Here is a 27,894-nt window from a genome sequence, read left to right on the forward strand (position 1 = left end):
AGAGAGGGAAAGACATCAATATGTGGTTGCCTCTCGAGTGCCCCTTACTGGGGAGCTGGCCCACAACCCAGGTGTGTTCCCTGATTGGGAATCGAACTGGCAACCCTTTGGTTCGCAGGCTGGCACTCATTCCACTGAACCACACCAGCCAGGGCCCTTTCTTTTTTAAAATTATATTTTATTGATTATGCTATTACAGTTGTCCCAGTTTTTCCCTCTTTGTCCCCCTCTACCCAGCATCCCCTACTCCCTCAGGGAATCCACACACCATTGTTCTTGTTCATGGGTCATGTGTATAGGTTGTTTGGCAGATGTATTTCGCAGTATACATCTCCTGTACTGTACTTCCATAGCCATTCTGTAACTTCCTATTTGTACTTCTTAATCTTCTCACCTCTTTACCCATTCTCCCTTCCATCTGGCAACCATCAAAACACTCTCTGTATCAATGTTTCTGTCTCTTGTTCTTCTTGTTTGCTTAGTTTATTTTTTGATAGAAATATATTTGTTGACATTTTATTGTTCATAGGTTTGATCTTCTTTTTCTTAAATAAGTCCCTTTAACATTTCATAAAATAATGCATTGATAATGATGAACTCCTTTGCTTTTTCTTGTCTGAGAAGCTCTTTATCTGCCCTTTGGTTCTAAATGATATCTTTGCTGGGCAGAGCAATCTAGTCCATAGGTCCCTCATTTCATGATTTTGTATATTTCTTGCCAATCCCTTCTAGTCTGCAAGTTTCTTTTGAGAAATAAACTGAAAAACTTATTGGACTGCCCCTATAGGTAACTGCTTTTCTCTTGTTGCTTTTAATATTCTCTTTATCTTTACCTTTAGCATTTTAATTATGATGTGTCTTGGAATGGGCGTCTTTGTGTCCATCTTGTTTGGGGTTCTCTCTGGTACTTGGACTTGCTTGTCTATTTCCTTCACCAAATTAGGGAAATTTTCTTTCATTATTTTTTCAACTAGATTTCCAAATTCCTTGCTCTTTCTTTTCTACATCTGGCACCCCTATGATGCTAATGTTGTAACATTTGAAGTTGTCCCAGAGGCTGCTTACACTCTTCATTTTTTGGATTCTTTTTTCTTCTTCTTGTTCTGCGTGGTTATTTTTTGCTTCCTTATGTTCCAAATCATTGATCTGATTCTTGGCCTCATCCACTCTATTGCTGTTTCCCTGTAAATTGTACTTTATTCCAATTAGTGTATCCTTTTTTTCTGGCTGGATGTTTTTTATACTGTGAGGTCCTCACTAAGTTCCTTGAGTAACCAGTGTTTTGATCTCTGCATCTGATAGATTGCTTCTCTCCATTTTGTTTAGTTCTTTTTCTGGAGTTTTGCTCTGTTCTTTCATTTGGGCCATGTTTCTTTGTCTCCTTGTTTTGGCAACCTCCCAGTGTTCATTTGTTTGTATGTATTAGATAGAGCTGCTGTGACTCCCTGTCTTGGTAGTGTGACTTGTAGGGTCCAGTTGCATAGCCTCCCTATCACCCAAGCTGGATACTGGAGGTGCGCTCTTCCTGTGGGCTGAGTACACCCTCCTACTGTAGGGGAGCCTTGATTGCTGTTGGCAGGTCAATGGGAGGGATTTATCCAGGCCAGTCAGCTGCAAGGACTGATTGTAACCACTGTCCACCAGCCTCCGCCCTCTGTGGAGGATCAGCTGTGCAGGGGCAGGGTGGTTATACTCTGACATGGTCTGCAGCTGTCGACTGGGTGCTCAGCCTCTGGGTTTTCCCTGGGTGGTACAGGCCAGCGTCAGCCTCACCTGTGTTTTGCCTGGGGCCACCCTGCCTGAGCTAAAAAGCAGCCTGAGATGGCTGCTACTTGTGCTGAACTTGGAGATTCCCAGTTGAAGATAAGCCAAGAATCTAGTTTGTCTGCTGTTAGTGCCTGCCTGGGCCACTTAGCAAGAGGTATGGGGCTGGTGATTCAGGTGAGGCTGGCTGTTGCCTGTTTGAGAGGATTTAGGAAGTTGTGAAGCATGCGCCAAGACTAGCCATTATATGGAAAAGCAGCTTGAGTGGGCCCATAAATTGGGTGGAGTCTCTGGGAATCTCAGGCCTAGGGCAAACTCTTAGATTGATGGAGTCTTTAGATTGGTGGCACCAGCCTGCTGTCTCTGTGGCCCTGCGGTGGGAGGGTTCAGAAAATGGATAATAGACTCTGCCTGCCTTTCTATCTGGGAGAAAACTGTTCCCCATCTCTTGCCTTAATGCAAGACAGATCAAGCCTCACCCATATGCCACTGTTGCCTTTCAAACAGCTACTCTTGTGCTGGATCTCAGAAGGAGGAATGAGGCTGAGTTAAGTCCGTGTGTGGGGGTTCTATGAGAGGAACTGCTTGGGACTCTAGAAGTTTCTTCCACCAACTTAGTCCCCCCTGTTTTTTGCAGCCCGAAGTTATGGGGACTACCCTCTATGGGGACTACCTTCCTGGCACTTGAACCCTTGGTTGGGGGTCTAGTATGTGGCTGAGACTCCTCGATTCCAAAATAATCTTGCCCAAATTTTTATTCACCACTACGGGACCTGCACTTTCTGCATCTCTGTCCCTCCTACCAGTCTGTATGGGTTTGATTTCTTTAATTCAGCAGTTGTCAAGTTCCATTCAACTCAATCTGACAGTTCTGAGTGATGGTTGTGGTATATTTTAGTTGTAATTTTGATGTGGTTGTACGAGTAGGTAAGTTGTGTTTACCTATGCTTCCATCTTGACTAGAAGTCCCTCTGTTTATATTCCTTAGACTTTCTTTGCATAAAGTAACTGTCTGATTTATCATTAACATTATTATCATAGTAAGAAAAATATTTAATAAATGCCAAAAGACATATCAAGATGTGTAATCCTCAGCCATTTAAAAGTTTTTAATCTTGGGTCTAAAAATTCTGAGAATGCAAGAGTTTAGGGTAAAAACAATTTAATAAAAACAAAACCTTGAATAACAGATAAAAGTTATTTATTTAGCAAACATCATTAGTATGAGACAAATGGAGAGCACAAGATAATCAACAATAAAGTGGCAAGTTGAATAGAAACAAGTGCCCTTCATAATTCATTGTTTACTTTTCTGCTTTTAATGCCGGGACCAGCAGATCTAAGGGTTTATTTGCACAAATCTCCTTAATGACATTGTTTTTTATCCTGTGTTAATGAATTTTATAGTATTTTTTGTTGTTGTCGTTGTAAGCTGCTTTGACATCTTTCTAGAACTGAGGAAAGCATAAGTACGTAGGTGTAAAAAATAATTGCCATGGTGGATGATAATGGCTAGAAGAGATAATAAGTTTGGTCACGAAAGAGAGATCACTATTTGGCTAGAATAGCTGGCAAAAGAGGTGGTGCTTGAAGCATTGCTTCTGTTTAAATGTAGAGAGGTAGAACAGGATCCTTGCAGGAGAGAATATGAGAAAAAGGAATGAAGAAATGCACAAGCTTTCCCTTTATGCCCCCAAAAGCTATTGCTGCATAGAGGGGGCGTCATGAGAATTAATGGAGGTGGATCATCATCTTTAAGTATGTCAGGGCTACAAAAAAATCATTGCTAAGGGAGATTGGAAGTAATTAGAGTTTTTAACAAAGAACAGTCATTCGGATTTGTGTTTTTATAAAATTGATTTGAAAGACTGATAGAATTTAGGATCAGAAGTTAAAATTCTACTCTGTGGATCTGATCAAATTTATTTCCTTAACTCTATGATACATACACACATACATATATTCCTGTTATTTGTTTACAATATGTATTTGCTAATTTGTCTTACCAGATTAAGAAAGGGCAAGTGGAGCCCTGGCTGGTATAGCTCAGTGGATTGAGCACGGGCTGGGAACCAAAGTGTCCCAGGTTCGATTCCCAGCCAGGGTACATTCCTGGGTTGCAGGCCATAATCCCCAGCAACCGCACATTGATGTTTCTTTCTCTCTCTCTCTCTCTCTCTCTCTCTCTCTCTGTATCCCCCTCCCTTCCCTCCCTAAATAAATAAATAAATAAAATCTTAAAAAAAAAGATTTTTAAAAAAAAAGAAAGGGCAAGTGGGACACTTATTTCAGAGAAATGACATCTATATACATTGTAGCAAAATAGAGGTTTAAAAAAATAATTCATAGTGGTGTTGATCAATGGATTGTTGGATGAGCTTCATCAACTTGGGTGAACTTTAATATCCCTGAATTTTTTATAGGAATATCAAACGAAAGGCAGCCTCACCTTTCCTTTTCAGTATTTACACAAAATAAAAAAGTGTAGTACCAGTGCATTAGTTAATACCTTCTATAACTTGAATCTAATATATGGACATAAGCTGAAAGCCATTTAGCTGTTCAGGTTTGAGTTGAGTAGGAAAGATTATCTTTTTTGCTGCTCTTTCACATAGATTCCAGGCAGTTCACTAAGGTATTCCCTTTGGGAAGTTCCACTGGCTTTTAAATGATCTTAACATTTTGTCTGGTATTGAATATACTTGTATTGTTCTTGTGTTGGGCAGTAGCTTAGCTGTATAATTTGGCAGATAGATGCAAAAATTGTATTTTCTTTACCTTTTTGTTTATTATCCTTTGCATCCCTGTCCATCATTAGATTCTGCTGCTTTTTACTTTTACATTTCCTGGGTCATGTACTCTTTTTCTCTAACCCTGTTGTGTGGATACCTTACCTTGGATGTAAGTCTATTTTCTTACATCCTTTTCTGTCTTTAGCCATTTCCTGTTTAATTATGTTCTATACATAACCTCAGGTATACTGAATTTATCTCTGTTTTTTATTTGATGTTTGCTGTTTGCTATCATTATACTATATTGACAAAATAAGTACTTTGGTATTTTCTAGAAATTTCTTAGTCTCAATCATTACTCAAAACTCATTTTCTAAAAATACTCACTCAAGGACATTTTTTCCATTGCTTTTTTAGAGAGGAAAGGAGAGAGAGAAACATTAATGTGAGAGAGAGAAACATCAATTGATTGCCTCCCATGAGTGTAGGGACTAGGGATCAAACCTGCAACCTTTTGTTACTGGACAATATTTCAACCAACCAAGCCATACCAGCCACAGCTCAAAACTCATTATATGAGAAAAAGAAACCATCTTATTTTAATTATTAATAATTGGAATTAAACATTACTATATTTGCCTAAATTTACTGGAATACCATATATTTAGCTCTGATTGTTTGGTCCTTCATAATTAAAACTTAAAGTCAAGAATATATATCCAGTTCTACCCAGCCAAGATGTAATTCTGCCAGAGGCCTGTCATGACTTTTAACCACAGAGGTAGCCCTTTCCTAATTGGTTTTATCTTTTATCAGCTCATCATATGGCTAATTTATCTGGTCTTAGCACCTTTTAATTGTTTTCCCTTGTTCACCATAGCTTCCTGGTTCCAAAAATAGTTTAGATAAGGAGTCACTTCTGTTTTTCTTGATATTTAAATTATCCAAGTTTTTATTTTGTATTGGAGAAACAAGATGAGGAACTGAAATTAGGTCAAAGCATTGATTGATCAGAACAATACTAATATGTACCACAAACTGTATATGCAGTAGATATTGTATGTGTATGAGAGAGAAATAGACAGAGACAGACTGACCATAAAGCAGGGAAACTTGTTTTCTACTATGACTAATCATTTGGTTCAACAAATGTATTAAATGTTTCTGAGGTTTATTTAAATCACTAAGTGTTGTAGGAGTTATAAAGACCGACTACACTCTTACCATGATGGTTATTACAGGGTGAATTAAACAAGTATAAACTAATAAACTTTCTGAAAAACTAGGGATGAAAAGTTCTAGGAGGCATACATAAATACGAAAATGCTATGGAAGCCTGGAGATGGGAACAATGCACTTTGTAGGTTTATAGAAGTATTCAGACAAAGAGAAGGAAGCATTTGTCTTTTAAGAAGTTGGATTTTTTTTTTTTTTTTTTTTTTTTTTGCCCTGGCCAATGAGGCTTGGTTGGAGTATCGTCCCATGGGCTGAATGGTTACAGGTTCAATTCCCAGTCAGAGCACATACCCAAGTTGTGAGTTCGATCCTCTGTTGGGGCACATTTTAGGAGGCAACCAAGGGCAACCAGTTGATATCTCTCTCTTTCTCCGTCCGTCCATGTGTGTGTATGTGTGTGTGTATGTGTCAGCAATGAAAAAATGTCTTTGGCTGAGGATAAAAAAAGAAGTAGGATTTTATTGGGTTGAAAAGGGGAAAAGATAGAGAATACACAGAGGCATGAAAAGTGCTTGGCACTTGTGAAGGAAAGCAAACAGCTAATGATGGTTAGAATGCCAGGTGGGATTTGGTATAGGAGGAGGCTGGAACAGTACATAGTAAAAAATGTAAAATGCTCCAGAAGAGTTTAAACTTCATTTTGTGGAAATTAGGGAATCATTGAAAAATATTGACATTATCACATCTGTTTGAGGAAGATAATTCTAAGAGCTGTGAGGGATTGGATTAGAGAAGTGAGAGTAAAATCAGACAATTATTAGAGGTCTCTTGAAGTGGCCTAAGTAACAGATAATAGTAACTTTTTTCTAGTTCCTTTTCTTCCAGTTTATAATTGGCAGTTAATTTTATTGTTAATTTATTATGAAAATTTAAATTCAGTATCCTGGCCAGGGTTTGCAGTAACCTTTCAGTAAACTTTTAAATTTTGTTGAGCTTGTTTTTTGATGTTTAAAAATTAAGATAGTAATACCTACCTCACAGAATAGTCATGAGTATTAAAATGACAACATTTAAGCATCCGACACACAGTAAGTACTAATAATTGGTATTAGTTTCCCTTACCTCACTTATTTCCCAATTTAAAGTTTCCTGAAACACCTTTGTGGGATTGGGTGGCATTATGTGTCAAAATAGCTTTCAAAAGTTTGAACCCTAAAAAGCCACTGAAGACAGAGTATTTCCTTCTTGTCAGGCCTGCAGTTGCTCTTTGTTCTAGGTTTAATCTGTTTCAGAGGACCACAAGAGCCCCAGAAATATAATGGGTTCATGCATAATTGTTTTGACTTGATTACGCCTTTTCTCATGCCAGAAATGAATTAAAAATAGGGATGTAATATATTTCTGTGACAATTCTGTGATTAAATTTGTCTATGTATTAAGTACTAGAGCTTTATAGTACACATTTTTCAGAGCTAGGTCTGGTCCCCATTTGAATATATTCTGTTCTGAAAAAGACTTCTTAGTGTTCCCACTTAGATGCCTTATAAGTATCTTAAATTTTGTACGTTCATTATAAAACTCTTGATTTTCTGCCCATGCCACCCTCCTCAAACTTGTTCTTTTCCATGTTATTAAATAACACTATCTTCCATCCAGTTATTCATGCCAGAAACCTGGGTGTTATCCTTTTTGCTTTTCCCAACTTCCTCATGCAATCTAATCCTATTGGTTCTCCTTAGAAAATAGTTATTCTTCCCCATATCCATGTCCAAACCACCATCAGTTTCTTGATTAGATGACTGTTAACCTCTTAACCTCTACTTTTGTCTCCCTTTCAACTTAATTTTCCGACAGTAATAGAGTAATGTTTCAGTGTTAATTTGATCATCTGTTTCCTCAGTGCCTGTAACAATACCTGATATGTTGTGGGCACCCAGTAAATCTGTTGAATAGCACTCTTTTACTTAAATGTCCTCAGTGGCTCCTTATTGCCTACTTTTCTAGCATTATCTCTTGCAGCTGTTGTTTTTCTTTGACAGATATTTTTGGTAATGCATATTGATTTCAAATCAGATTGAATTTTATTATACCAAGCATTTGAAAAAATGATGAAGCTCTTAGCCCTGGCAGGTGTAGCTCAGGGTATTGAACAGGGGCTATGAACCAAAGGTTCGCCAGTTTGATTCCCAGTCAGGGCACATGCCTGGGTTGCAGGCCAGGTCCCCATTGTGGGCCATGTGAGAGACAATCACACATTGATGTTTCCCTCTCTTTCTCCCTCTCTTCCCCTCTCTCTAAAAATGAATAAAAGAAAAAGGAAAAGAAAATATTTTTTTAAAAAGATGAAGCTCTAATTTATAGAACGTGCATACATTGTTAGAATAGTAAGTCTATACTAGCTGGTGTGAATGCTACCAAAATGACACAGAACCACAAAAGGACAGAAATATTTGATCTACGTGAAGTCAGTAGATTCAGGGCTGCCACCTGAAACTGTGCCTGCTAGGATGTCCAGACTATGTATGATTTAGACTAAATATTGATTGAGCTTCTTGGGTAGCTGCTATACAAACTCTAGCAACTCTAAGGGTCCATTAACCTTATGGGCAATGGCATTCTCTAAATTTTTCTGCTAGAGTAGATATTCAGATGGTACAGTATTTCCTTGGCTGTGATCACCTCATTGATAGGGAAGCAATGAGTTGTCACATGTGAAAACCATGGGGTGCTCTGCTAGATTGCAATCTATTTTTTATACCTTCCACAGGTCTTTGGCAAGGCTATTTAAAAAATTTTTTAACACACTGTTGTCCATGTCCATGAGTCCTGATTGCTGTGGGGAGGAGGATAAAAGGGGACTAAATGGTAATGGGGGAAAATATAATAAAGACTAAATTTCCTGGCTGGCGTAGCTCAGTGGATTGAGCTCAGGCTGTGAACCAAAGTGTCGCAGGTTTGATTCCCAGCCAGGGTACATGCCTGGGTTGCAGGCCATAACCCCCAGCAACCGCACATTGACGTTTCTCTCTCTCTATCTCCCTCCCTTCCCTCTCTAGAAAGTAAATAAATATAATCTTAAAAAAAAATAAAAAAAAGAAAAAAAAGAAAAATAAATAAAAGATTAAATTTTAAAAGTAAATAAAAATAATTTTTATTGATTGATTTTATAGAGAAATGAAGGGGAGAGGGAAACATCAATTTGTTATTCCACTTATTTATGCATTCATTGGTTGATTCTTATATGTGCTCTGATGAGATCAAACCTGCAACCTTGGTATCAGGACAACACTCTTAACCGAGCTACCCTGCTTGGCTGTTTTATGGCAAAAGTGACTAACTCAAGGGTAAAGGCTAAGGAGTCATTATCTCCCAATGCACAATGTAGGAAGGTTGTGCTAAGATAATATGAGATATATGAATGCTAAAAGTAATCTTAGTTTGTAACTCTCTTCCTCCAGTGGCTTTCCAGCGTGCTTAGAATAAAATCCAAATTCCTTATCTTGGCTAAACAATCTCACCTCATTTACCATCCCTCCCTGGTTGCTGTACTTTTCCTCGGATAGGCCAAGCTTTGTCTGTTTCCAACTCCAATCTTCACATGACTAACACTGCTTGTCATTTATATGGTTGCTTAAAAGTATTTCCTCAGAGGCCTTCCTTACTGTCAAGTCATTCTGCCACATTAGCCTGTTTTTCATCACAAGAACTTTTCTCTAACTAGGATTGTATCTCCTTGAGAGCCAGTGCCTTTTCTGTACTGTAGATGGCTCTATCCACAGTTTAGAGCAATATCTGATACATGGTAGGCGTTTAAATACTTGTTGACCAAATTTGTCAATGTACTTTTTAATTGACTTTGGAGTTCTAGGACAAGTAATACTGATAGTGGGCAATTATACTGATGATGCTGTTGGGAATTTAGGAGGATGGGGTGGGGAAGTCCAATATTTATTTACTAGGATGGGAGGAAACACAAGGGTCATGAGTGAATAAAATTAATAAATATTTTAGAGTAAAACTGCTTCTCTGAGTAAAAGTAATTTTTTATATAACCTTTATGAAATTAAAGTGACTTGAAAATGAACTAGCATGTCAAATATTGAACTATTTCTTTTTCTTTTTCTTTTAGTCATTTCAGCAAAACTTAAAGAAAATAAAAAGAATTGGTTTGGACCAAGTCCTTATGTGGAAGTCACAGTAGATGGACAGTCAAAGAAGACAGAAAAATGTAACAATACAAGCAGTCCCAAATGGAAGCAACCCCTTACAGTGTAGGTTTGAAAGTATTTTCTACAGTATGTTTTGTTTAGTAGGTGAGCAAAAATGTAGCTTGAGAAAAATTTCTCACTTGTTTTCTTTGCTTCTTCCCTCTCTCATCTTTTTCCACTGTCCTAGAACTCCGTTTTTTAGCCCCCTTTTTGTTTTCTTCAGATATTTCTGTTTTTCTAGTCTCTCTTGTTCTTTACTTTCTCCAGTTTAGTTGATGATGGTATCATTATTACCCCTGAACAACAGCTGGGTGAGCCCATGGTCATGAACCATTCTTAGTACCTCTTTCCTTAACTTAGGAAATAGAGAGCTATGAGTAACTCAGTTTAATTTTTAAAAATAATTTGTCTCTTGTTTTTGTTTCTTAATTACAATGCCCACACAGAACCTACATAGGGATTTTCTTCCTTTAAAAATAAATTACACTATGTATTTTATTCTGCAACTCTGTTTTTATACCTAGCATATATAACATGGTTATCTGAGTATATACAGGTCTAATTTCTCTTATATAGCTACATAATATTCCTTAATATGGATAGACTATCACTTATTTTACTAGTTCTTATTGATCAGCTGGTTTCTAATATTGTGCTTTTAGACACTGTTAAAACATATATCTGTGTACATATATCGGTGTTCTCTCTAGTATGAATTCATAGAAGTAGGAACCAGTTTCAACACTCATTGACAAAGCCCCAAAAGTTGGTATTCAACACTCACTGTAGGAAATTACAGGCTGATTTTAATTATTTTTATTAAAATGAAAGAAAAAGTATGATTTATTAACAAAAGAATTTTATAATAGTGCATTTTTGGTTTGGGGACCAAATATATACAAAAATGTAGTGCAAATGTTACTAGTTGTCACATCAAATATACACAAATTGCTTTTATTACCTAACATTTGGAGTTCTTGTATTTTTTTTTCCCCCTCAGAGAAATAAACTAGTGACTAAAAAAAAAATTTTATTTCTAAATGGTCAGATGAAACATTTAAAATTATAAGCTCTTTTCTTCACATGATATATGTTTATGTGATTGGTATTTATTCCTAATAAATGACAAGAGAAATTGGATATACCTGTATTATTCTTTAACATGGATTTTTGAAGGCCTGAGGCAGCTTAATGTACTTCATGATGATTTTTTTATGTATGTTTTTAAAGATTTTATTTATTTTGCCCTAGCTGGCGTAGCTCAGTAGATTGAGCGTGGGCTGCGAACCAAAGCATCACAGGTTTGATTCCCAGTCAGGGCACGTAGGCCACGGCCCCCAGCAACCGCTCATTGATGTTTCTCTCCCTCTCTCTCTCTCTCTCTCTCTCTCTCTCTCTTATTTATAAAATAAATAAAAAAGATTTTATTTATTTTATAGAGGGGGAAGGGGAGATAGGGAGAGAAACATCAGTGTGTGGTTGCCTCTCATGTGGGCCCCACTGGGGACCTGGCTTGCAACCCAAATGTGTGCCTTGACTGGGAATCGAACTGTTGACCCTTTGGTTCACAGTCCACGCTCAATCCACTGAGCTACACCAGCCAGAGCACTTCATGATTATTTTGAGTAAATGAATGACTTTCAAGAATTCTCTGAAGATCATCTTGAGGCCTATTTGCAGAAGTATTTTGACATTCCTCATCTCTATTCAGAAACTTAATTAATTAATTAATTAATGTTGAAAAATTAATTTCAACATTAATTTTCTTAGGCTTTGTTTTTAATTAATGGCTTATTAGAGATTGAATCTAAATTAAACAATTATGAATAAAAAACTTAAAAAATCAAATGAAATTTATAAAATCTCATAGCCTCCATAATGACTAGAGATGTTCAGCAGAATAATGGACTGAATGCTAGTCAGCTTTCTATCAGCTGCTGCCTGTGCTCACTAGATCCACACTTTGAGACTCTTAAGCTGATAATGACATGAACTCCTCCTTAATGGTTAAAAAGTTAAGAAAAAAGAAACTTTCCTTGTAGCCCCATATAGTAGTGCTGTTATTGAGCCCAGATGTTTAGGGGAAGATGTAGTTCACTTTCTTCTCCTGAATTTTTAATTTGTAGCAGATTGGCATGTGATTTTAACACAGCTTCCATTGCTATATAGCAGACTTTCCAAATTTCTGTCTAGAATTGAATTGAAATGATTTACATAAGATCATCTGTGACAGTATACTTGATCCTGTCTCTAATTAAAGTAAAATTAAATTTATTAGCTCTTTATATCTCCAGTATGATTTCCCAGATGATTAATAGAGAAATGTTTTCCTGCTATATACTATGTTCCTCTGAAAGTAACATTTAAGAAATTTGAAGAGAATGAATACATTGTACTCCCCCAACCATCACCAAAAAAAGAGAGGCAATGTTAAAGTAAAAATTTTTTAGTTTGTTTAAAATACCTGTTATTAAAATGATGGTGGAAATATGATGGTGGAGTTACAGGATAGGCAGATTTACAAAGAGGAAGGTATTTATTTGTCCCCCCCAAATTCGATCACATTTTAGAGAGAATGAGGTATAGAGCAAATTGAAAGATTTCAAGAATTTGCCTTTATAGCACTGAACCATATGACTATAGTAGAGTATATGGTGTTCCTGTTTTTCTAATTGATGACTCTAAAATAGTTTGGATACAATTTATTGCTAATACAAATTTCCCAAAGTTTGCTTTGGAAATTACCATTACAGATGGCATTCTTTATTGGCATTTAGCATGGTATGAGTTAATCAATATGACATTTGTCCTAGACACTTTGCCTCTAGTAGTGTGAAACTTGAGGTTTCACAATATAACCCTCAAATCATCATTGTGTAGCTGACTAACATTTTAATATAATTTAATGATAGGCCTTTGTTTAGATTATAGTCTGCCACTAACTGTGATGTTGGGCAATTTGCTTAACCGGTTTGAGTATCAGTTTCTGTATCTGAAGATTGGGGTGCCAAGTTCCATCTCCTAGGGTTGGTTTGAAAATTAAATGAAGTAACCTCAAGGTTAGCATACTACCTTAGATAAAATAAGGATTTAACTTAATAAATTCACTTTTTTATACTACTATATAGTTTTCCAGCTGTTCGTAGCATGATGAGCAGTTTCACTTTTGTTGATGATACATGGGTGAAGTTGCCCCTGTAGTTCAATGATCATGCCAGCATGTAACATTCAGATGTTCTTCATAAAATTGTAGAATATAGGCAATATTGGTTGAACAGTAAACTATGAGGGGAGCAGTAAGATTTTAGACATTAAAACTTAATTGTAGTTTACATAGCATCCCATTGTGATACTTAAATGAAAACAATTTTTCACCTTTCTTCATTTTTAGTATCGTCACCCCAATGAGTAAATTACATTTTCGTGTATGGAGTCACCAGACACTGAAATCTGATGTTTTGTTGGGAACTGCTGCATTAGATATCTATGAAACATTAAAGTCCAACAATATGAAACGTATGTATGTAAAATAGAAATTGTGCTCAGTTTTTTTCCCCCCTGTAAGAAATTCATATGCCAAACATACAGAATGATTATGTTCACTAATTGTTTTTAAGTTTACTTGGTTATATATTAATAGGGAGAAGAATCTTGAACTATTTAAAGCATTCTGGGTAACTCTGGTTTGACCATTCATTTTGGATCCAGTATTTTAAATAAATATTTACTTAGTAAATAGATATTCATTCAAGTATTACATAACTCAATTGTGGAAAACTATAAGGTAGAGAGCAAAGATGAAGGAAAAAAATCCCACTTAAGTGAGATAAATATAATTAATATTTTGGCAGATTTCCTTTTCCAAATGCTCATTTCAAAAATTTCCTCATGTTAGATTTTTTAAAATTTGTGCATGGTGAGGGAAAGTAGGTTTACAGTTATTCATAATGGAAAATAATAAAATGTTAAACAATATAAGAATAAACTCTGTTTCATGTACTTACAACTGGAAACCTACTTTTGCCCCACTTTGTATGTGTGTATATAAATACAGAGATATATAAGAACTGGAAACATACTTGTTTTGATTAATATATTACCGTATTTTTGGGACTGTAAGATGCATCCCCCCAATTTGGGAGGAATAATGGTTGTTAATGCTGCCATTGAGTTCTGTTTACATTGACATTGGTGAAATATTATGTTATTTATGTTATTAAATATTTTACCACATTTTTTGCTTCAAAACTTTTTTTCCTGTTTTCCTCCTCTAAAACCTAGATGTGTCTTATGGTCCAAAAATACAGTATGATTAATATATCATGATTTTTAAAACATATTTTCAATCCCTTGACTATCTAAAACATACTTGTAAGAATTTTATTTCTCATTTAGAACTTAAGAGATATAATTGATTGTGGGTTTTTTTTTGTTTTTAAGATTATATTTATTTACTTTTAGAGGGAAGGAAAGGGAGGCAGAAAAAGAGGGAAAGAAACAGCAACGTGCAAGAAATACATTGATCACTAGCCTCTCTCACACTCCCAACTGGGGACCTGGCCTACAACCTAGGCATGTGCCCTGACTGGGAATCAAACCAGCAACCTTTGAGTTTGCAGGCCTGCACTGAATCCACTGAGCTACACCACCCAGGGCTAATCCATGATTAAGTGATACATTTTAGTCAGTATTTTTCAGGCCTATTGCTGAATAATCTTGATTGTTCTGCTGGCTCATTTTATACAAGGATGGAATGTGGGCAAGGGGCAATCCCCCCCAAAATCCAGCATTATCTTCTGGAGGGCAGGCTCCTGTAGTACAGGCTTTTCCCAGTAGGTGAGTGTTCTAGGAACCCATCTGTATCAGTATATTAGCTGGCATTGTTGTGAGAGGCTGCTTTTGGCTTCAGTGATTTTTTTTTCCCCCCTGAAGATTCTTTCATGGTGAGTGATTTACCCATCTTGTCCCTGGTGACGTGGGGGGTTTTTTTGTTTGTTTTTGTTTTTGTTTTTGTTTTTGTTTTTGCCTGAACGAAGAAAGTCCTCAATGGGAAACATTTCGCCCATGTAGAGGAGGTGAAACAAAAACAGCAGAAGCACTAAAAGGCATCAAAACTGACAAATGCAAACATTGAGCAGTGGAAAAAACATCTCAATAGGTGTATGGCATCAAATGGAGAGTAGTTTGAGGATGACTGAAGTTGAAGCATGTAAGAATAAAAACACGATTTTTTATAAATAAGTTTCAGGCTTTTTCGGTCCCCCCTTGCATAATAAATGAGATGATTGAGCTATTTATTTAGCATTTTACATTATAAATATTAAACATCAGCAAATTCTGTTCTATTTCTAAAATGTTTTATTGGCATAAATCCTGAAGCCTTGGGTAAAGAATATTAAGACAAATGTATTTTTTTCTCACATTGTTTTTTAACAGTTATGATGACTTACAGGAAAGTAAAAGTGACCATTATGTAGATATTTTTCTGACATTAGTTTTTTAACAGTTAAGATGATTTAAAGAAAATAAAGTGACCATTTGTCCTGTAATTTATTCTCTTCCAGTTGAGGAAGTAGTTGTGACTTTACAGCTTATAGGTGACAGAGAGCCAACAGAAACAATAGGAGACTTGTCAGTGTGTCTTGATGGGCTGCAATTAGAGTCTGAAGTTGTTACCAATGGTGAAACTGCATGTTCAGAAAGTAAGTAATTATCTTTTTAAAAAAGAAAAGATTTTATTTATTTTTAGAGAGAGGGGAAGGGAAGAGAAAGAGAGACAGGAAAATATCAATCAGTTACCCCTCACATGTTCCCAGTTGGGGACCTGGCCTATAATCCAGGCATGTGCCCTGACTTGGAATCGAACTGGTGACCTTTTGGTTCAGAGGTGGGCGCTCAGTCCACTGAGCCACAAGAGCCAGGATGTAAGTAATTTTTTTTTTTGTATAGGATCTTTAATGATTCTTTTTACATTAGCCACTCTAGTATGCTATATATAATTTTTACTCTTCACATTAAAGAAATTTCCTTTTTAAAAAGAGATACTGATAATTTTAAACGTTCTACTTTTAGTGCTTTGTTTCTATGAATAAAACATTTTTCTATAAGTTGAAAGGTTACCCAAATAAAAGTTGAACTACAGTTGGCCCTATGGGTAATAAATTGATTTATTAAGTATTTATTCTCTAGGCCAACAATAGCAGTTAATGTGGCATATAGCAGACAGTTTTTTGTCTGTAGCAGTGTGTGGTTGAGTTTAAATTTAACTGAAAAATTCTTCTTTGTACCAGGCAGCCAAAACAAGCTTAAATTTATTTGCCACTTGTCTTCTATTTCTGTAGGTTAAATTTACGGAGATATCTTTGTGTTATAATAATGACAAAACCAATTCATTATATGTATGTTGATATATCTTACAATTTATGATTTACCAGTATTTGTTAAAGGGAATGAATGTGAACTATAAATTGAAAGAAGTTTGATGGCACCCAAGTTGTGCCTGCTGAGCTAGCATGCTTAATAAAACTACTTTCCATTGGATTCTCTTTAGATATTTCCATCACTTTTCTTGTGCTAACAGTATTTTTCCTTGAAACATAGATTTTATAGGCTGCAACATAGAGAACAGACTAATGGTTTCCTGGTTTCCTTGATTAGTCTGACAAAGATCTTTTTGTTTACTTAGAAACTGTATTATGAAACATTTTATAATTTTTGGGTGCTCTTATTCTTCTGTTTCTACTTTGGAAGATTTCCTACTTCTTTAACTCATGACCTTTTTTAATAGCAGGACCTTCCAGATGGTCCTGGTGTATCTTCGAGATTGGTTCTTTTGGGTAAATGAAAGTGAAAAGAAGTTTCTGAAATGGTCATACTGCTTCACAGTTGATACGTTCATTTTAATTGGCAGCAATTTATGGGAACTCTGTAATAGTTACATTTTTCTTTAAAGTGGAGTTCTAGAATATATAGGTTAAGTTACATTGTTAAACTGCTCTAAACATCAGTTTTTACAGCTTCCTAAGTTTTATCTCCTACAAATTTGAAACTATTATTAGTTCAGAATATTAATAGTTAACAAAAATAAGGTATGTCAGTGTTCGCATTTCAGAGTAGAATCTAAGCTGCTTATTTATATTTAAGACTTTATTGTTTATTTTCTACAGAAGTGGACATTTCTATGCCATCCGTTTTCTGCTCAAGGAGGAAAATAATTGGCAGAATTTAACATGATTCCTTGAAGTAAAATGGTTTTAACTGGGAAGTCACAGTGGATTTTAGGGTTAGGGTTGCCAGATAAAATATCTAGGTTTTTTTTTGTTTGTTTTTTTGAATGCTTACCATGTGCCAGGTACAATGTTGGGTGTGTTTACACATATACTCACTTAACCGTCACAGTCTTGTAAGGCATTATATTTCCTTTCCTTTCCAGTACACACTTAAAATCTAGCAACTTTAAATTACATCATGAGTTGGTTGTGAGCAAACAAAACCCAGTTCAGCCTACAAGCAGTGTGGTGGGAACTGCACTTGCATTTTCCTTTAGTTGGTTCCATTTCTGTAACTTGAGCTGCAAGCCAGAAATGAAAAGTAGAGTTTAGCACTGAAACTGAATTTCTGCTACCTGGGCATTGTTTGATTGATGGGAATAGAACTGGGGCATGGGGTATGGGTAGAGGTGTAACTTTTGTATTCTCATATTTTTATACTGTTATAGGTTTTTAGATTTTTTTTCCCCTGAGCATATTCAGTCAGAAGTCTTTGTGGAAGAACACAGATAGGAGGGTTCTTATAATAAAATCTGTTCTTGTAGACTTTGGTATTTTTGGTTAATTAGGTAATATTTATAAAAAGAATCATTGTCTGAATTTTGGTATGAAAAATAACCAAGTAATATAGCTTACAATTATATTTGGATATACTATGAACATTGGATTTTCCCAATGAGACATTATGTCTTTTGGTACTTACGAGTTTTGGGTTCATTCTTTTCGGTGGATAAATTTTCTAAAGATGACAGTTATATAACTAAACCTTTTCCAAGTGAAACAAAATTTACTCAGCATTTTTGTTTGTTCTTCCTACTTTTCTTCAAACTTTATTTAAAACCAGAGCACTCCCATGTTCTCACCTTCCCTACCCCAACCCTCACTCAGGGAATAAGTTTAACATCCAGCTGAGAGTCTCAGTTGTAATGTTTTGATGCTCTTTCTTATTTCACTGATTTAGAAAGTAACTACATAATTTGCTCAGATGTTTTCCTCTACTTAAGTGCAGAGTTAATCTGCTTTTGTAAGTCTCTGGGAAGAAGCCTTTATTTAATTTGCTAGTTGGTAGACTTATTGCTGTATCCCTTCGATACATCAGTAAATTAACTCAGCAAACTGAATGAGCAGTTCCTGTCTACAACTTCCCATTCATTTGTTTTTAGTTCTTGGGTGGGTGGTAGTGGAGCGTTAGTTTAATACCTGTCTTTCCAAATAGGACATCCAACAAGAAACATCGAAAATTATTGTTGTCAAAGACATTACTTTTCCTAAAGAGAAATTTTACTGTTAAATTTATTATTATAGGAGCTTATTCTTGTGAAGATCTATATTCTGTACCATGTATACTCTAGAAATGTATCTAAAATTAATTTAGGACTGTCTTGGCATATGTGACCCCTGGTTTTATTATATATGTTCCATTTCATTTTGACTTTATTTTATTCTTTCTTGCATTGGACTTTCTTGCATTAATTTTAGGCTCAGTAGCCATTTTCAGTGTGAATATATCTATAATATTCTTTACCAGTATAATAAAATCTAAGAAATTAGCCTAAATTTTTTGATTTACCAAATATTACTTGAAATTACCAGATTTCAACTGAGTCTGGGTACCAACAAATTGTTTTTATTGATTTAAGAGACAGATAGACATCAGTTTTTTTTGTTCCACTTATTTATGCATTCATTGGTTTATTCTTGTCTGTGCCGTGACCAGAGATCAAACCTTGAAACCTTGGTGTATCGAGAAGACACTCTAACCAACTGAGCTACCAGGCCAGGACCCAACTAATTGTTTCATAGACAGAAACTTTGCTATAATGGTATTTTAAAAATTTGACTTACATTTAAACATTTTCACGTATGCCCATAATATTAACTAACTTACCTTCCCCCAAAAGCCAATAAACTGTCCTTTCCACACTTTTATATTTCTACTTTACTTTATCAGTGCTACTTTAAAAATCCAAGTATTAAAGCTATAATAAGGTCATTGTTAGTTTTAACAATACTGTGTTCATTTGTTTTTGCAATTTAGAAAGGGCTTTGATTTATATTCATATTTAAAATATAGCAGATATTTTCATATTTAATATGTGTAAAATATAAACCAGCATAATAAAATGACCACCACGAACTACCACATACCTTAAGAATTAGAACATTAACAGTGTTGTTATGTCCATCTGTAATTTCTTTCCTATATCATTCCTTTATTTCCCCTAAGATAATCACTATTCTGAATTTTGAATTTATCATTTTCTTGTTTTAAAATTTTTTAAATCACATATGTCACCCTCAACAGTGTATTTCTTGAGTTCTATGAAAATATTGATGTAGCCCTGGCTGGCATAGCTCAGTGGATTGAGCACGGGCTGTGAACCAAAGCATCGCAGGTTCGATTCCCAGTCAGGGCACATGCCTGGGTTGCAGGCCACAGCCCCCAGTAACCGCTCATTGATGTTTCTCTCACCCTCTCTCTTTTTCCCTCCCTTCCCTCTCTAAATAAATAAATTAATTAATTTTTAAAAAAAGGAATGGAATCTCTCGATTCCCTCACAAAAAAATATTGATGTTGCTTTTTATGATTTACCCATGTTACTGTATATATAACTAATTTATTTTCACTGCTGTATACTAATCTGTTGGGTGAATATGCAATAGTTACCCATTTTTTTATGTCAAAGGACATTTGGATTGTTTGTAGTTTTTTTGCCTTATAAACATATAGTGATATTGGACATTTTTGCATTTATATTGTATATTTATGTGTCTCCTGATACACAGGTTCAGGAGTATACTATGTAGGATATATATTTGGGAGTGAAATTGTTGGGATATGATGATATGTGCATTTTCAGTTTTATAGCATTATTTCTTCAAATATGCTTTTTTTGTTGTGATTCTTTTAATTAAGGTGAAATTTGTATAGCATACAATTAGCCTTATAATGTGTAAAGTTCAGTGGCATTTAGTGTATTAACAGTAATATGTATTTACCACCTCTCTCTAATTTCAAAACTTTTTCATCACCCCAGGGGAAAAAAAACTACTCCCCATTACCTCCTCTTCCCCATCACCTGGTAATCTTTAATCTGCTTTTTTCTATGTGGATTTGCCTATTCTGGATATATCATAAATGAGGAGTCATACAGTATCTGACCTTTTGTATATGGATTCTTTTACTTAGCATAATGTTTTTATCCAAATCAACACATATATCAGTATACTTTCTTTTTGTAGCTGAATAATATTCCTGAGTGTGTATGTATGCCACAATTTATTTATTCATCCACTGGTGGACATTTGTCTCATTTCTACTTTTTGGTTACTAAGGACTTATAAATGATTCTGCCGTAATCATTTGTATACAACTTTCTTTGTACATGTTTTCATTTCTCTTGGGTATATACCTCAGAGTGAATTTGCTGATGCTTGTTTTTGACAGTTTCTTGTTTCTTGATAATTTTCTTTTGCTATGTAGTTTTTTTTTACATTCTCTATTTGAAAATTACAGTATTAGAAATCTTTGGAGATGTAAATGTTATATGTCTCTTCTTTATTGAGGTTTTCTTATGTGTTTGTTGCTCTTTGATTGCAGCTTTTTATTTGATCTTAGTCTGTAGGAATCTTAAGGGCCTAAACAGGGGATTCTTTGCTCCAGAGAACATTTATTTTGCATCTGCTAGTGCCAGGGATTGCCACCTATCTGGGAAAACTTGAACTCCTTTCCAGGATCCCTAGCCTAGTGTAACTGTCTGTGGGATAGCCCCCTCACTTTGCTGCTAACCCAAGCTCTCCTTTCTGATCCATCTCAGAACTGATATTAGCCCTTAGAGTCAGAGCATCCCTTTCTTTCACATTTGCTTAGTGCATCCTGGTCCTGCTCTGGTGTTGATTCACTTGTTTGTTTTTCTTTTGAGATTGCTCAATACCCAGGATATAGGAACAGTGTGTTATTTCATTTAAGAGCTAGTTATTTTGTAACCAGAGGGCCCTTTTGAATAGCTCACTGAATAGAAGGGATCTTGGTGGATCTTCCAAAGTGACCTGTGGATAAAATGTTTGCATTTAGAAATATGATCAGTTTTTCTTGAGGAAATTTTGATTGGGAATACTTTAAAGAGCAATATATTTGTAAAAAAAAATGCAAACCTTAAGTACAGGCATTGTTCTCTTGGACATTCCTTGTGTAAGTGTCAGATATTTTATATGTGTATGTGTGTTTTTAAACTGTTCTCTGGATGAAAGCACAGGACTAGATCTAAGTAACTTATGCCATAATTGATAGTGATGGCTTCACTCTATATTGAAGCAAAATAAAAGATTGAACAAAAAATGGCCGTTGTTCAAACTGCTGATGAGATGTAAATTGTGAGAAATAATATAATAGCTAATATTTATGGAGTGTATTTTATATGTGCTTGCCAGTGTTCTACATCTTTATGTTTAATTCTTACGGCTGTTCTAATACTATATTTTATCTATTCATCTCTACCAATTTTTAAAATGTAATATTTCTCAACTAGATGAGATACTTGCCAGCCTTGTTGTATAGTGTAGTGGTGACTCAGCATCTCTTTAAGGAGTTAATCTGTTGATTATGATTTGGAGTAATATAGTGATGATTTCTCTGTTTGAAATTAGGACTGTTTTCATAGGGACTATTGTTCTTTAACTAAATGGACCTAGACTGTTAAATTTAAGTTCTTATTTATGCATTTTATAGTTTTTCCCTCTCTGTTTTTATGGCAGTGTGCTTATATCTAGCAGCCTCTTCCTAATGTTTTATAGTATACAGGCCCTTACTGAATTCTGGGAATATTTCCCATGGACAAAATTTGAAGAAAGTGTGAACATTATGGCATTCCTTTTGGTTGCTTTAAGATCCATTAGTGCCTTTTCCATTCTTGAAGCTTTTTTCCAGGCCCTAGTATAAGAGAGATGTTACTGGTTTTTCTGTTTTCAGAGTCTATTTTATTAATCATTCTACTGGTGATCAGCACTTTTTTGTAAGGCATTTGGACTACAAAAAATGGCTAAAATAACTAGATTTACATTAGAGTCAAGCAAACATGCTTCAAGAAGGCAGAAGTAGCCCAGGAGTGATATACATTGACTAATTAATATCTCTTAAACATAATCATATGCACAAAATGTTGGTAAGACTTTTTTTATTTCAATCATATGAACATTTATCACAGTTTCTTTTCAAATGTCATGTTGGAATTTAAGTTCTAGTACCTTCTTTCTAGAAAGATTCAATAAAAGGCTTTGTTTACATAGCATATTGAGAAAAAAACATGAAAACCACTTTTGAAACTCATTTTCCATCTAAATTTTATTGCTATTAGGTGCTTCACAGAATGAAGATGGCTCTAGACCCAAGGATGAAACAAGGTAAGAGTTTACTTATTGCTTATCAAGAAAGCAGGAAAGAGATGGGGAAAATGAATAAATATTTATTTTAGTCAAAACTTCAAGTTCATATTGATAGAAGAATAAATAAGTTTCAAAAAATTCAGGGCCCAAGGTAAGAAAGGGAATATTTATAAAGGTTTCAGGACTCTTAGGTGTAGGAAGATGAACCACAGCAGCAGTAGTCAGAAGAGGTGAAGAATCAGAAAAACAGTGTCACAGAACATAAGAGAAAATCTAGAAAGATGAGTTTATTATAGTGTCAGATACTTCAAGGGAGAATAGGTGGAACAAGTAGAACAAATGAGGGTTGTTGAAGCTGAGTTGATAGAGGCATGGGAATTTGTTATGGTTGTCTGTTTACTTTTGTAATGTATAAAATTTTATAATAAAAAATTTAAAAAATACAACTCATTAAGATCTTTAGGAAAATCACACTTTACAAAGCTATTGTGTTTTACCTACTAGATTTCTGCCTCAGAGTCAGTCCTGTGACAGAGAATCATCTTTACTAATCTCACAAGAAGTGTAGAATATTAAGGAGTGATAACTTCTTGGCCAGAGAAAACTATCTATTTTATTTCTCATTGGAAATAAAAACAATAGAAAAGGTTTTGTGGTGTGTGTGTGTGTGTGTGTAGAGAGGGAGGGAGGAAGGGAGGAAGGGAAGGGGGAGAGAGAAACATTGATCGGTTGCCTCGCCCTTAGTGGGACTGAACCCACAACCTAAACATGAACACCAACTAGGAATCGAACACGTAACCTTTCGTTTTACAGGACAGCGCTACAACCAACTGAGCCACACCAGCCAGAATAGTTTTTAAAATTACGTACATGTTTCTGTGGACTATGCCTCTTGTGCCTCTTTTTAGTTTTATGTTTAATAAAAGATTTCTTGAATTCCTGAAAGTTTTCCCATAAAAATGTTTCACTATTTCAGTTTACTTTGACCAATTAATTCCTCTTTTGTATAATAAACCTGTATTTTTACATTAATAAGTGATAATGTTATAGAATTTTGTATACCTATTGAAAGGTTCTGTTATGCGACTCTGTTGTTTCTTTTTTGCAAATCTCTCTCTTAACAATATTCTATGAAACCACTCTCGACATATATATATTTCTTGCAAAGGCATTGTTATAGGTCTTAATTCATACCATTTATTTAATCAATGCTTCAGGGGTGTCCAACCTTTCGGTGTCTTGGGGCCACATTACTAACGAAAACAGAAAAAAATCTCAATGTTTTAAGTAAATTTATGATGTTGTGTTGGGCTGCATTCATAGCCATCCTGGGCTTCAGGTTGGATACCCCTGCTACATCTTCCCAAGTGAATCGTTATAAGTAACCTGAATAACAGTGTCTTCTAGGTTTCTGAGGCTGCCAGACTAGTCTTTGAGCATGTGGGGTTTTTTTAATTTATTTTTTTAATCCTCACTTGAGGACATATTCATTGACCTTAGAGAGAGAGAGGAAGGGAGAAGGAGAGAGAAACATTGATCTGTTGCGTCTTTTATGCAACCTGACCAGTGATCGAACCTGTGCCCTAGGTATGTGCCCTGACCAGGGATTGAATCCAAAACCTTTGGGTGCGTAGGATGATGCTCCAACCAACTGAGCCACTTGGCCAGGGCTGAGCATGTCTTGTGTGTTAAGCATGAATTCCTTTGCATTAGCTTTTGTTTTAGAGAGCATGTTGCTGAGATAATTGGTTTGAAAAGCATTTTGTAAACTGTCAAATGCTGTTTAAATGTTACTACACATAACATGACCATGGCTGGCTTTTCCTCCTTGCTTTTATTTGCAGACTTCGTAACTATATGACTAAAGAGCAGTACAGTATATATTCAATGAACAATGGCTTCTACTCCTCCCTGTCCCAGCTATCATATAAGAAGTTTGTTGAATAGTTTTATGTTGTTTTACCTTTTTGTCCTAGTTCAAGCAGTATGTGTACGGGGGGATGGGGGGGTAGCAAAAAACCCCTTGGAATTTATTTACCAAAAAATTGTGTATTTATTCTTACATGTTTCAACTTCAGTCACCTTCAAAGTGCTCTGCATTTGATGCAATACACCTGTTGAGATGTTTTTTCCCCCTTCTCAGGACAGTTTTTAAATTTGTCATTTTTGATACCTTTTAGTGCTTCTGCCATTTTTTTGTTTCACTTTTTCCACATCTGCAAAACATTTCCCATTGAAGACTTTCTTCATCCAGGGATACAAACAAAAAAGTTGCTTGGGGCAAGATCGGATGAATAGGGAGAGTAGGGCATGGGGTTCATGCTGCTTTTGGTCAAAAACTGCCCAATACTCAGCGAGGTGTGGGCAGATGTGCTTGTAAATCACCCATCATGAAATGGGCAAACACATTGAAAGAGTCTTCAAAAAATTTACTGAAACCAAACTCAGCCTCTTAGAACAATACCAGGTGGTACACTGATGCAGATGGGTTCCTAGAACACTCACCTAGCCAAGGAAGCCTGTACTACAAGGGGCCCGCCCTCCAGAAGATAATCCCGAGGTGTGTGTGTGTGTGTTTGTTTGTTTGTTTTTTGGTTCCCCGCTTGTATCATAAATGTAGTCTTGTTGGTCTGCTTTCCCCCATACATGTTGGGATGTTTTATATTTCTTAGTGCTGTCCTGTCATTTTTGTGAAGTATCAAGATGATTGGTCTCTGATGTTCAAGATTTTGTTGTTAGATGTGCTTTCTTGACTTGTTTTTTGGTCTGTGTATTAGCATCTTGGTTCTTTATCCTGACCATAAACATCTTATGTGTAGATCAGATATATTATGTATGGTGAGGTAAGCAGAGGTTCGTAAGATTGTGGAGCAAAGCTACAGTGGCACATAATTAGTAGCTAATTGCTTTTATCTTTTTTTAATACTTGCCCAAAGATACATTTATTGATCTCAGAGAGAGAGACGGGGCGAAGTGGGGAGAGAGCGGGAGAGATGTGAGAAACATCTATAGGTTGCCAGGCTGGGAACTGAACCCATAAGCCAGGTGTGTGCTCTGACCAGGAATCAGAGCTGTGATCTTTTGATTCCAGATGATACTCCAACTAATTGAGCCACACCTGCCTGGCAATTAGCTAATTGCTTTAAAAGACAGTAGTGTGATGAGTTCACACTGACAGTTCTGTTTATTTAGTGTGTTGGTTTTCAGGATCCCATTTCAGGCTTTAGTTTCATGCCTACTTGTTAAAGGAACTAAAACAAAACAATAGTGCTATTTTAGTATAGGCATGTTCCTTAAACTTTAGCATATATTAGAATTATCTAGAGGACTTGTTCAACCACAGATTGATTGCTAAATCTCATCTTCAGTTCCTGATTTGTTGTACTTCTAGGGTAGACCTCAAGATTTGCATTTTCCACAAGTTTCCTGGTGATGCTGATGCTGATGCTGCTGGGCCAAGATAAAGATGTTTCTTAGATTATGACAAACTATTATGGGAAATCTATTCAGTTATGTAACAAGGTCTGTTTCTTGAAAATTCAGGCTTGAAGAATGTGCCAGAAATGTCACTCCATCTTAATCCCTATTCTTCTTTTTCCAAGCTAGTTTTAATCTTTTTTCTTGTTTGAACTGTTTTTATTGTTTGAAAAAAATACATGATTGTTTTTGAAAATTAAAATTATATAAAATGTGTAAAAGCTTCATGGAAGAAATAGCATTTGACCTGAGATTATAAAGCATAGCTGTAATTTGGGTGTGCATATCTTGGGGGAATTGGAGAGAGGAAGAATTTCTGGGTGGAAAGAAGAAAAACAATCACAAAGGTGGGGAAGAACTCAGGGTGTTTTATTGGAAATCTTTAGTCAGTGTTTAGCTGAAAGAATAATTGAAAGTTGGAAATGGCAGGTAGTAAATTTGAGGGTAGGATCAATCAATTAATAATATAATTAAGAATCAGATTACCATAAATAATCTGAGGAACAGTATCTCCTAGGTTTCTGAGACCTAGAGGACATAGACATTTCTGTGAGGGAGAGAGGTGTCATTTTTATAGGTGATGAGATAATTGAGGCTCCAAAAAGGAAAAGAACTTGCCTGAGTTTATGGTTTAAGTGGCACAGTTGGACCTGGGACTGTCTTCAGAGCCCGAGCTCATAATTATGCTTTACTTCTGCCTAAAATGGAATGCTTTTTTGTGTGTGTGTGTAAGTGGGTGCTCAGCCGTTAATAAATGTTAGTTATTTTTAGTATTATAGAAGTTGGAGATAGATGATGATTTTGGTTTGCAAGTATAGGCTTATAGAGTCTTTTTTCTGTGGAGAAGATTGTCTCTAAAAATATTTGAATAGGGCGTCGGTATGATCAAAACTCCACAACAAAAAATTATTTTATTTGATAGCAGTATGTAGTTTGGATTATGTGGTGGTGAGTGAATGTGGAAAGCTGTGACTCTAGTCCACTGAGGGTTAAAACCAGAGCAGTAGTGGTAGAAGAGTAGAGAGAATGTGGAACTGAAATCAGTGGGACTTGGTGTCAAGAGGCACAGGAGAGAAAAAAAGTCAGATTGCATGGGACGACAGCAGTGTCACCTACAAAACCAATGTCTCCTGCATTTAGTTGATAATTTGCTACCAGAGGATGGGAACAAGACAGAGATTAGAGATTCTGATTTGGGAATCATTTTAGAGATAATTTTTGAAATAATGGAATTTAAGACTGTAGGGGAAATCCATGGAGAAGGAGAAGGAAGACAAGAATAGTACCTTAGGAACTTATATTTAATAAACAAGAGGAAGAGGATAAACTGAATAAGGAATGGTTAGAGTTTAGGGTATAAGATTAGAATAGCATTGTCACAGAAGTCAAGAAGAATGCTTTTAAAAGATGGGTTGTTTAACACTGCCAAATACTGCAGCAGAGAGCAAAGTGTTAGACTCATCAAGCCAGGGGTGGCTTGGCCTTCCTTCAGGCAGTTAACACTAACCAGGTCAGGTGCTGACAGCCAGTTACTAAGCTCTCTCCTTTATTCAAAATAAGCATTTGAGGAATTCCTAAAGCAGTTTGTCATACCCTACTATTTACACACATCTGGAGATCCTGTTAAAATGCTAGTTCTGATATAGGTTGGGAGTGGAGTTCAAGGTTGTGCATTTCTAACAAGCTTATGTGTGTTGCCCTTGGCTTCTGGTGCAAAGACCATACTTTAAGAAGAAAGGCCCTAGCCCTGGCAGGTGGCACAGTTGGAGCATCATCGTCCCCTACACCAAAAGGTTGTGGGTTCAGTCCCTGGTCAGGATACATACCTAGGTTGCGGAGTCTATCCCCAGTCAGGGCACATACGGGAGGCAACTGATTAGTGTTTCT

The 27,894-nt window shown here is 35.8% G+C and overlaps 1 protein-coding gene across 5 annotated transcripts in view; it reads left to right on the forward strand.

The window, feature by feature from the left end:
• ITCH (itchy E3 ubiquitin protein ligase) overlaps positions 1-27,894 on the forward strand; it is a 110,874-nt gene that overhangs the window by 36,491 nt on the left and 46,489 nt on the right. For 4 of the 5 annotated variants that reach the window (XM_028524837.2, XM_028524839.2, XM_028524838.2 and 1 more), the window contains 4 exons: positions 9,802-9,943; positions 13,272-13,396; positions 15,445-15,582; positions 22,503-22,548. In XM_028524837.2, coding sequence (XP_028380638.1) covers positions 9,802-9,943; positions 13,272-13,396; positions 15,445-15,582; positions 22,503-22,548 — 451 coding nt within the window. Of the gene's footprint in view, positions 1-9,801; positions 9,944-9,966; positions 9,986-13,271; positions 13,397-15,444; positions 15,583-22,502; positions 22,549-27,894 lie in introns of those variants that run through there. The other variant, XM_036009732.1, reaches the window with a different exon arrangement.

Source organism: Phyllostomus discolor, chromosome 9 (assembly GCF_004126475.2).
Source record: "Phyllostomus discolor isolate MPI-MPIP mPhyDis1 chromosome 9, mPhyDis1.pri.v3, whole genome shotgun sequence".
In the NCBI taxonomy this organism is placed as follows: domain Eukaryota; kingdom Metazoa; phylum Chordata; class Mammalia; order Chiroptera; family Phyllostomidae; genus Phyllostomus; species Phyllostomus discolor.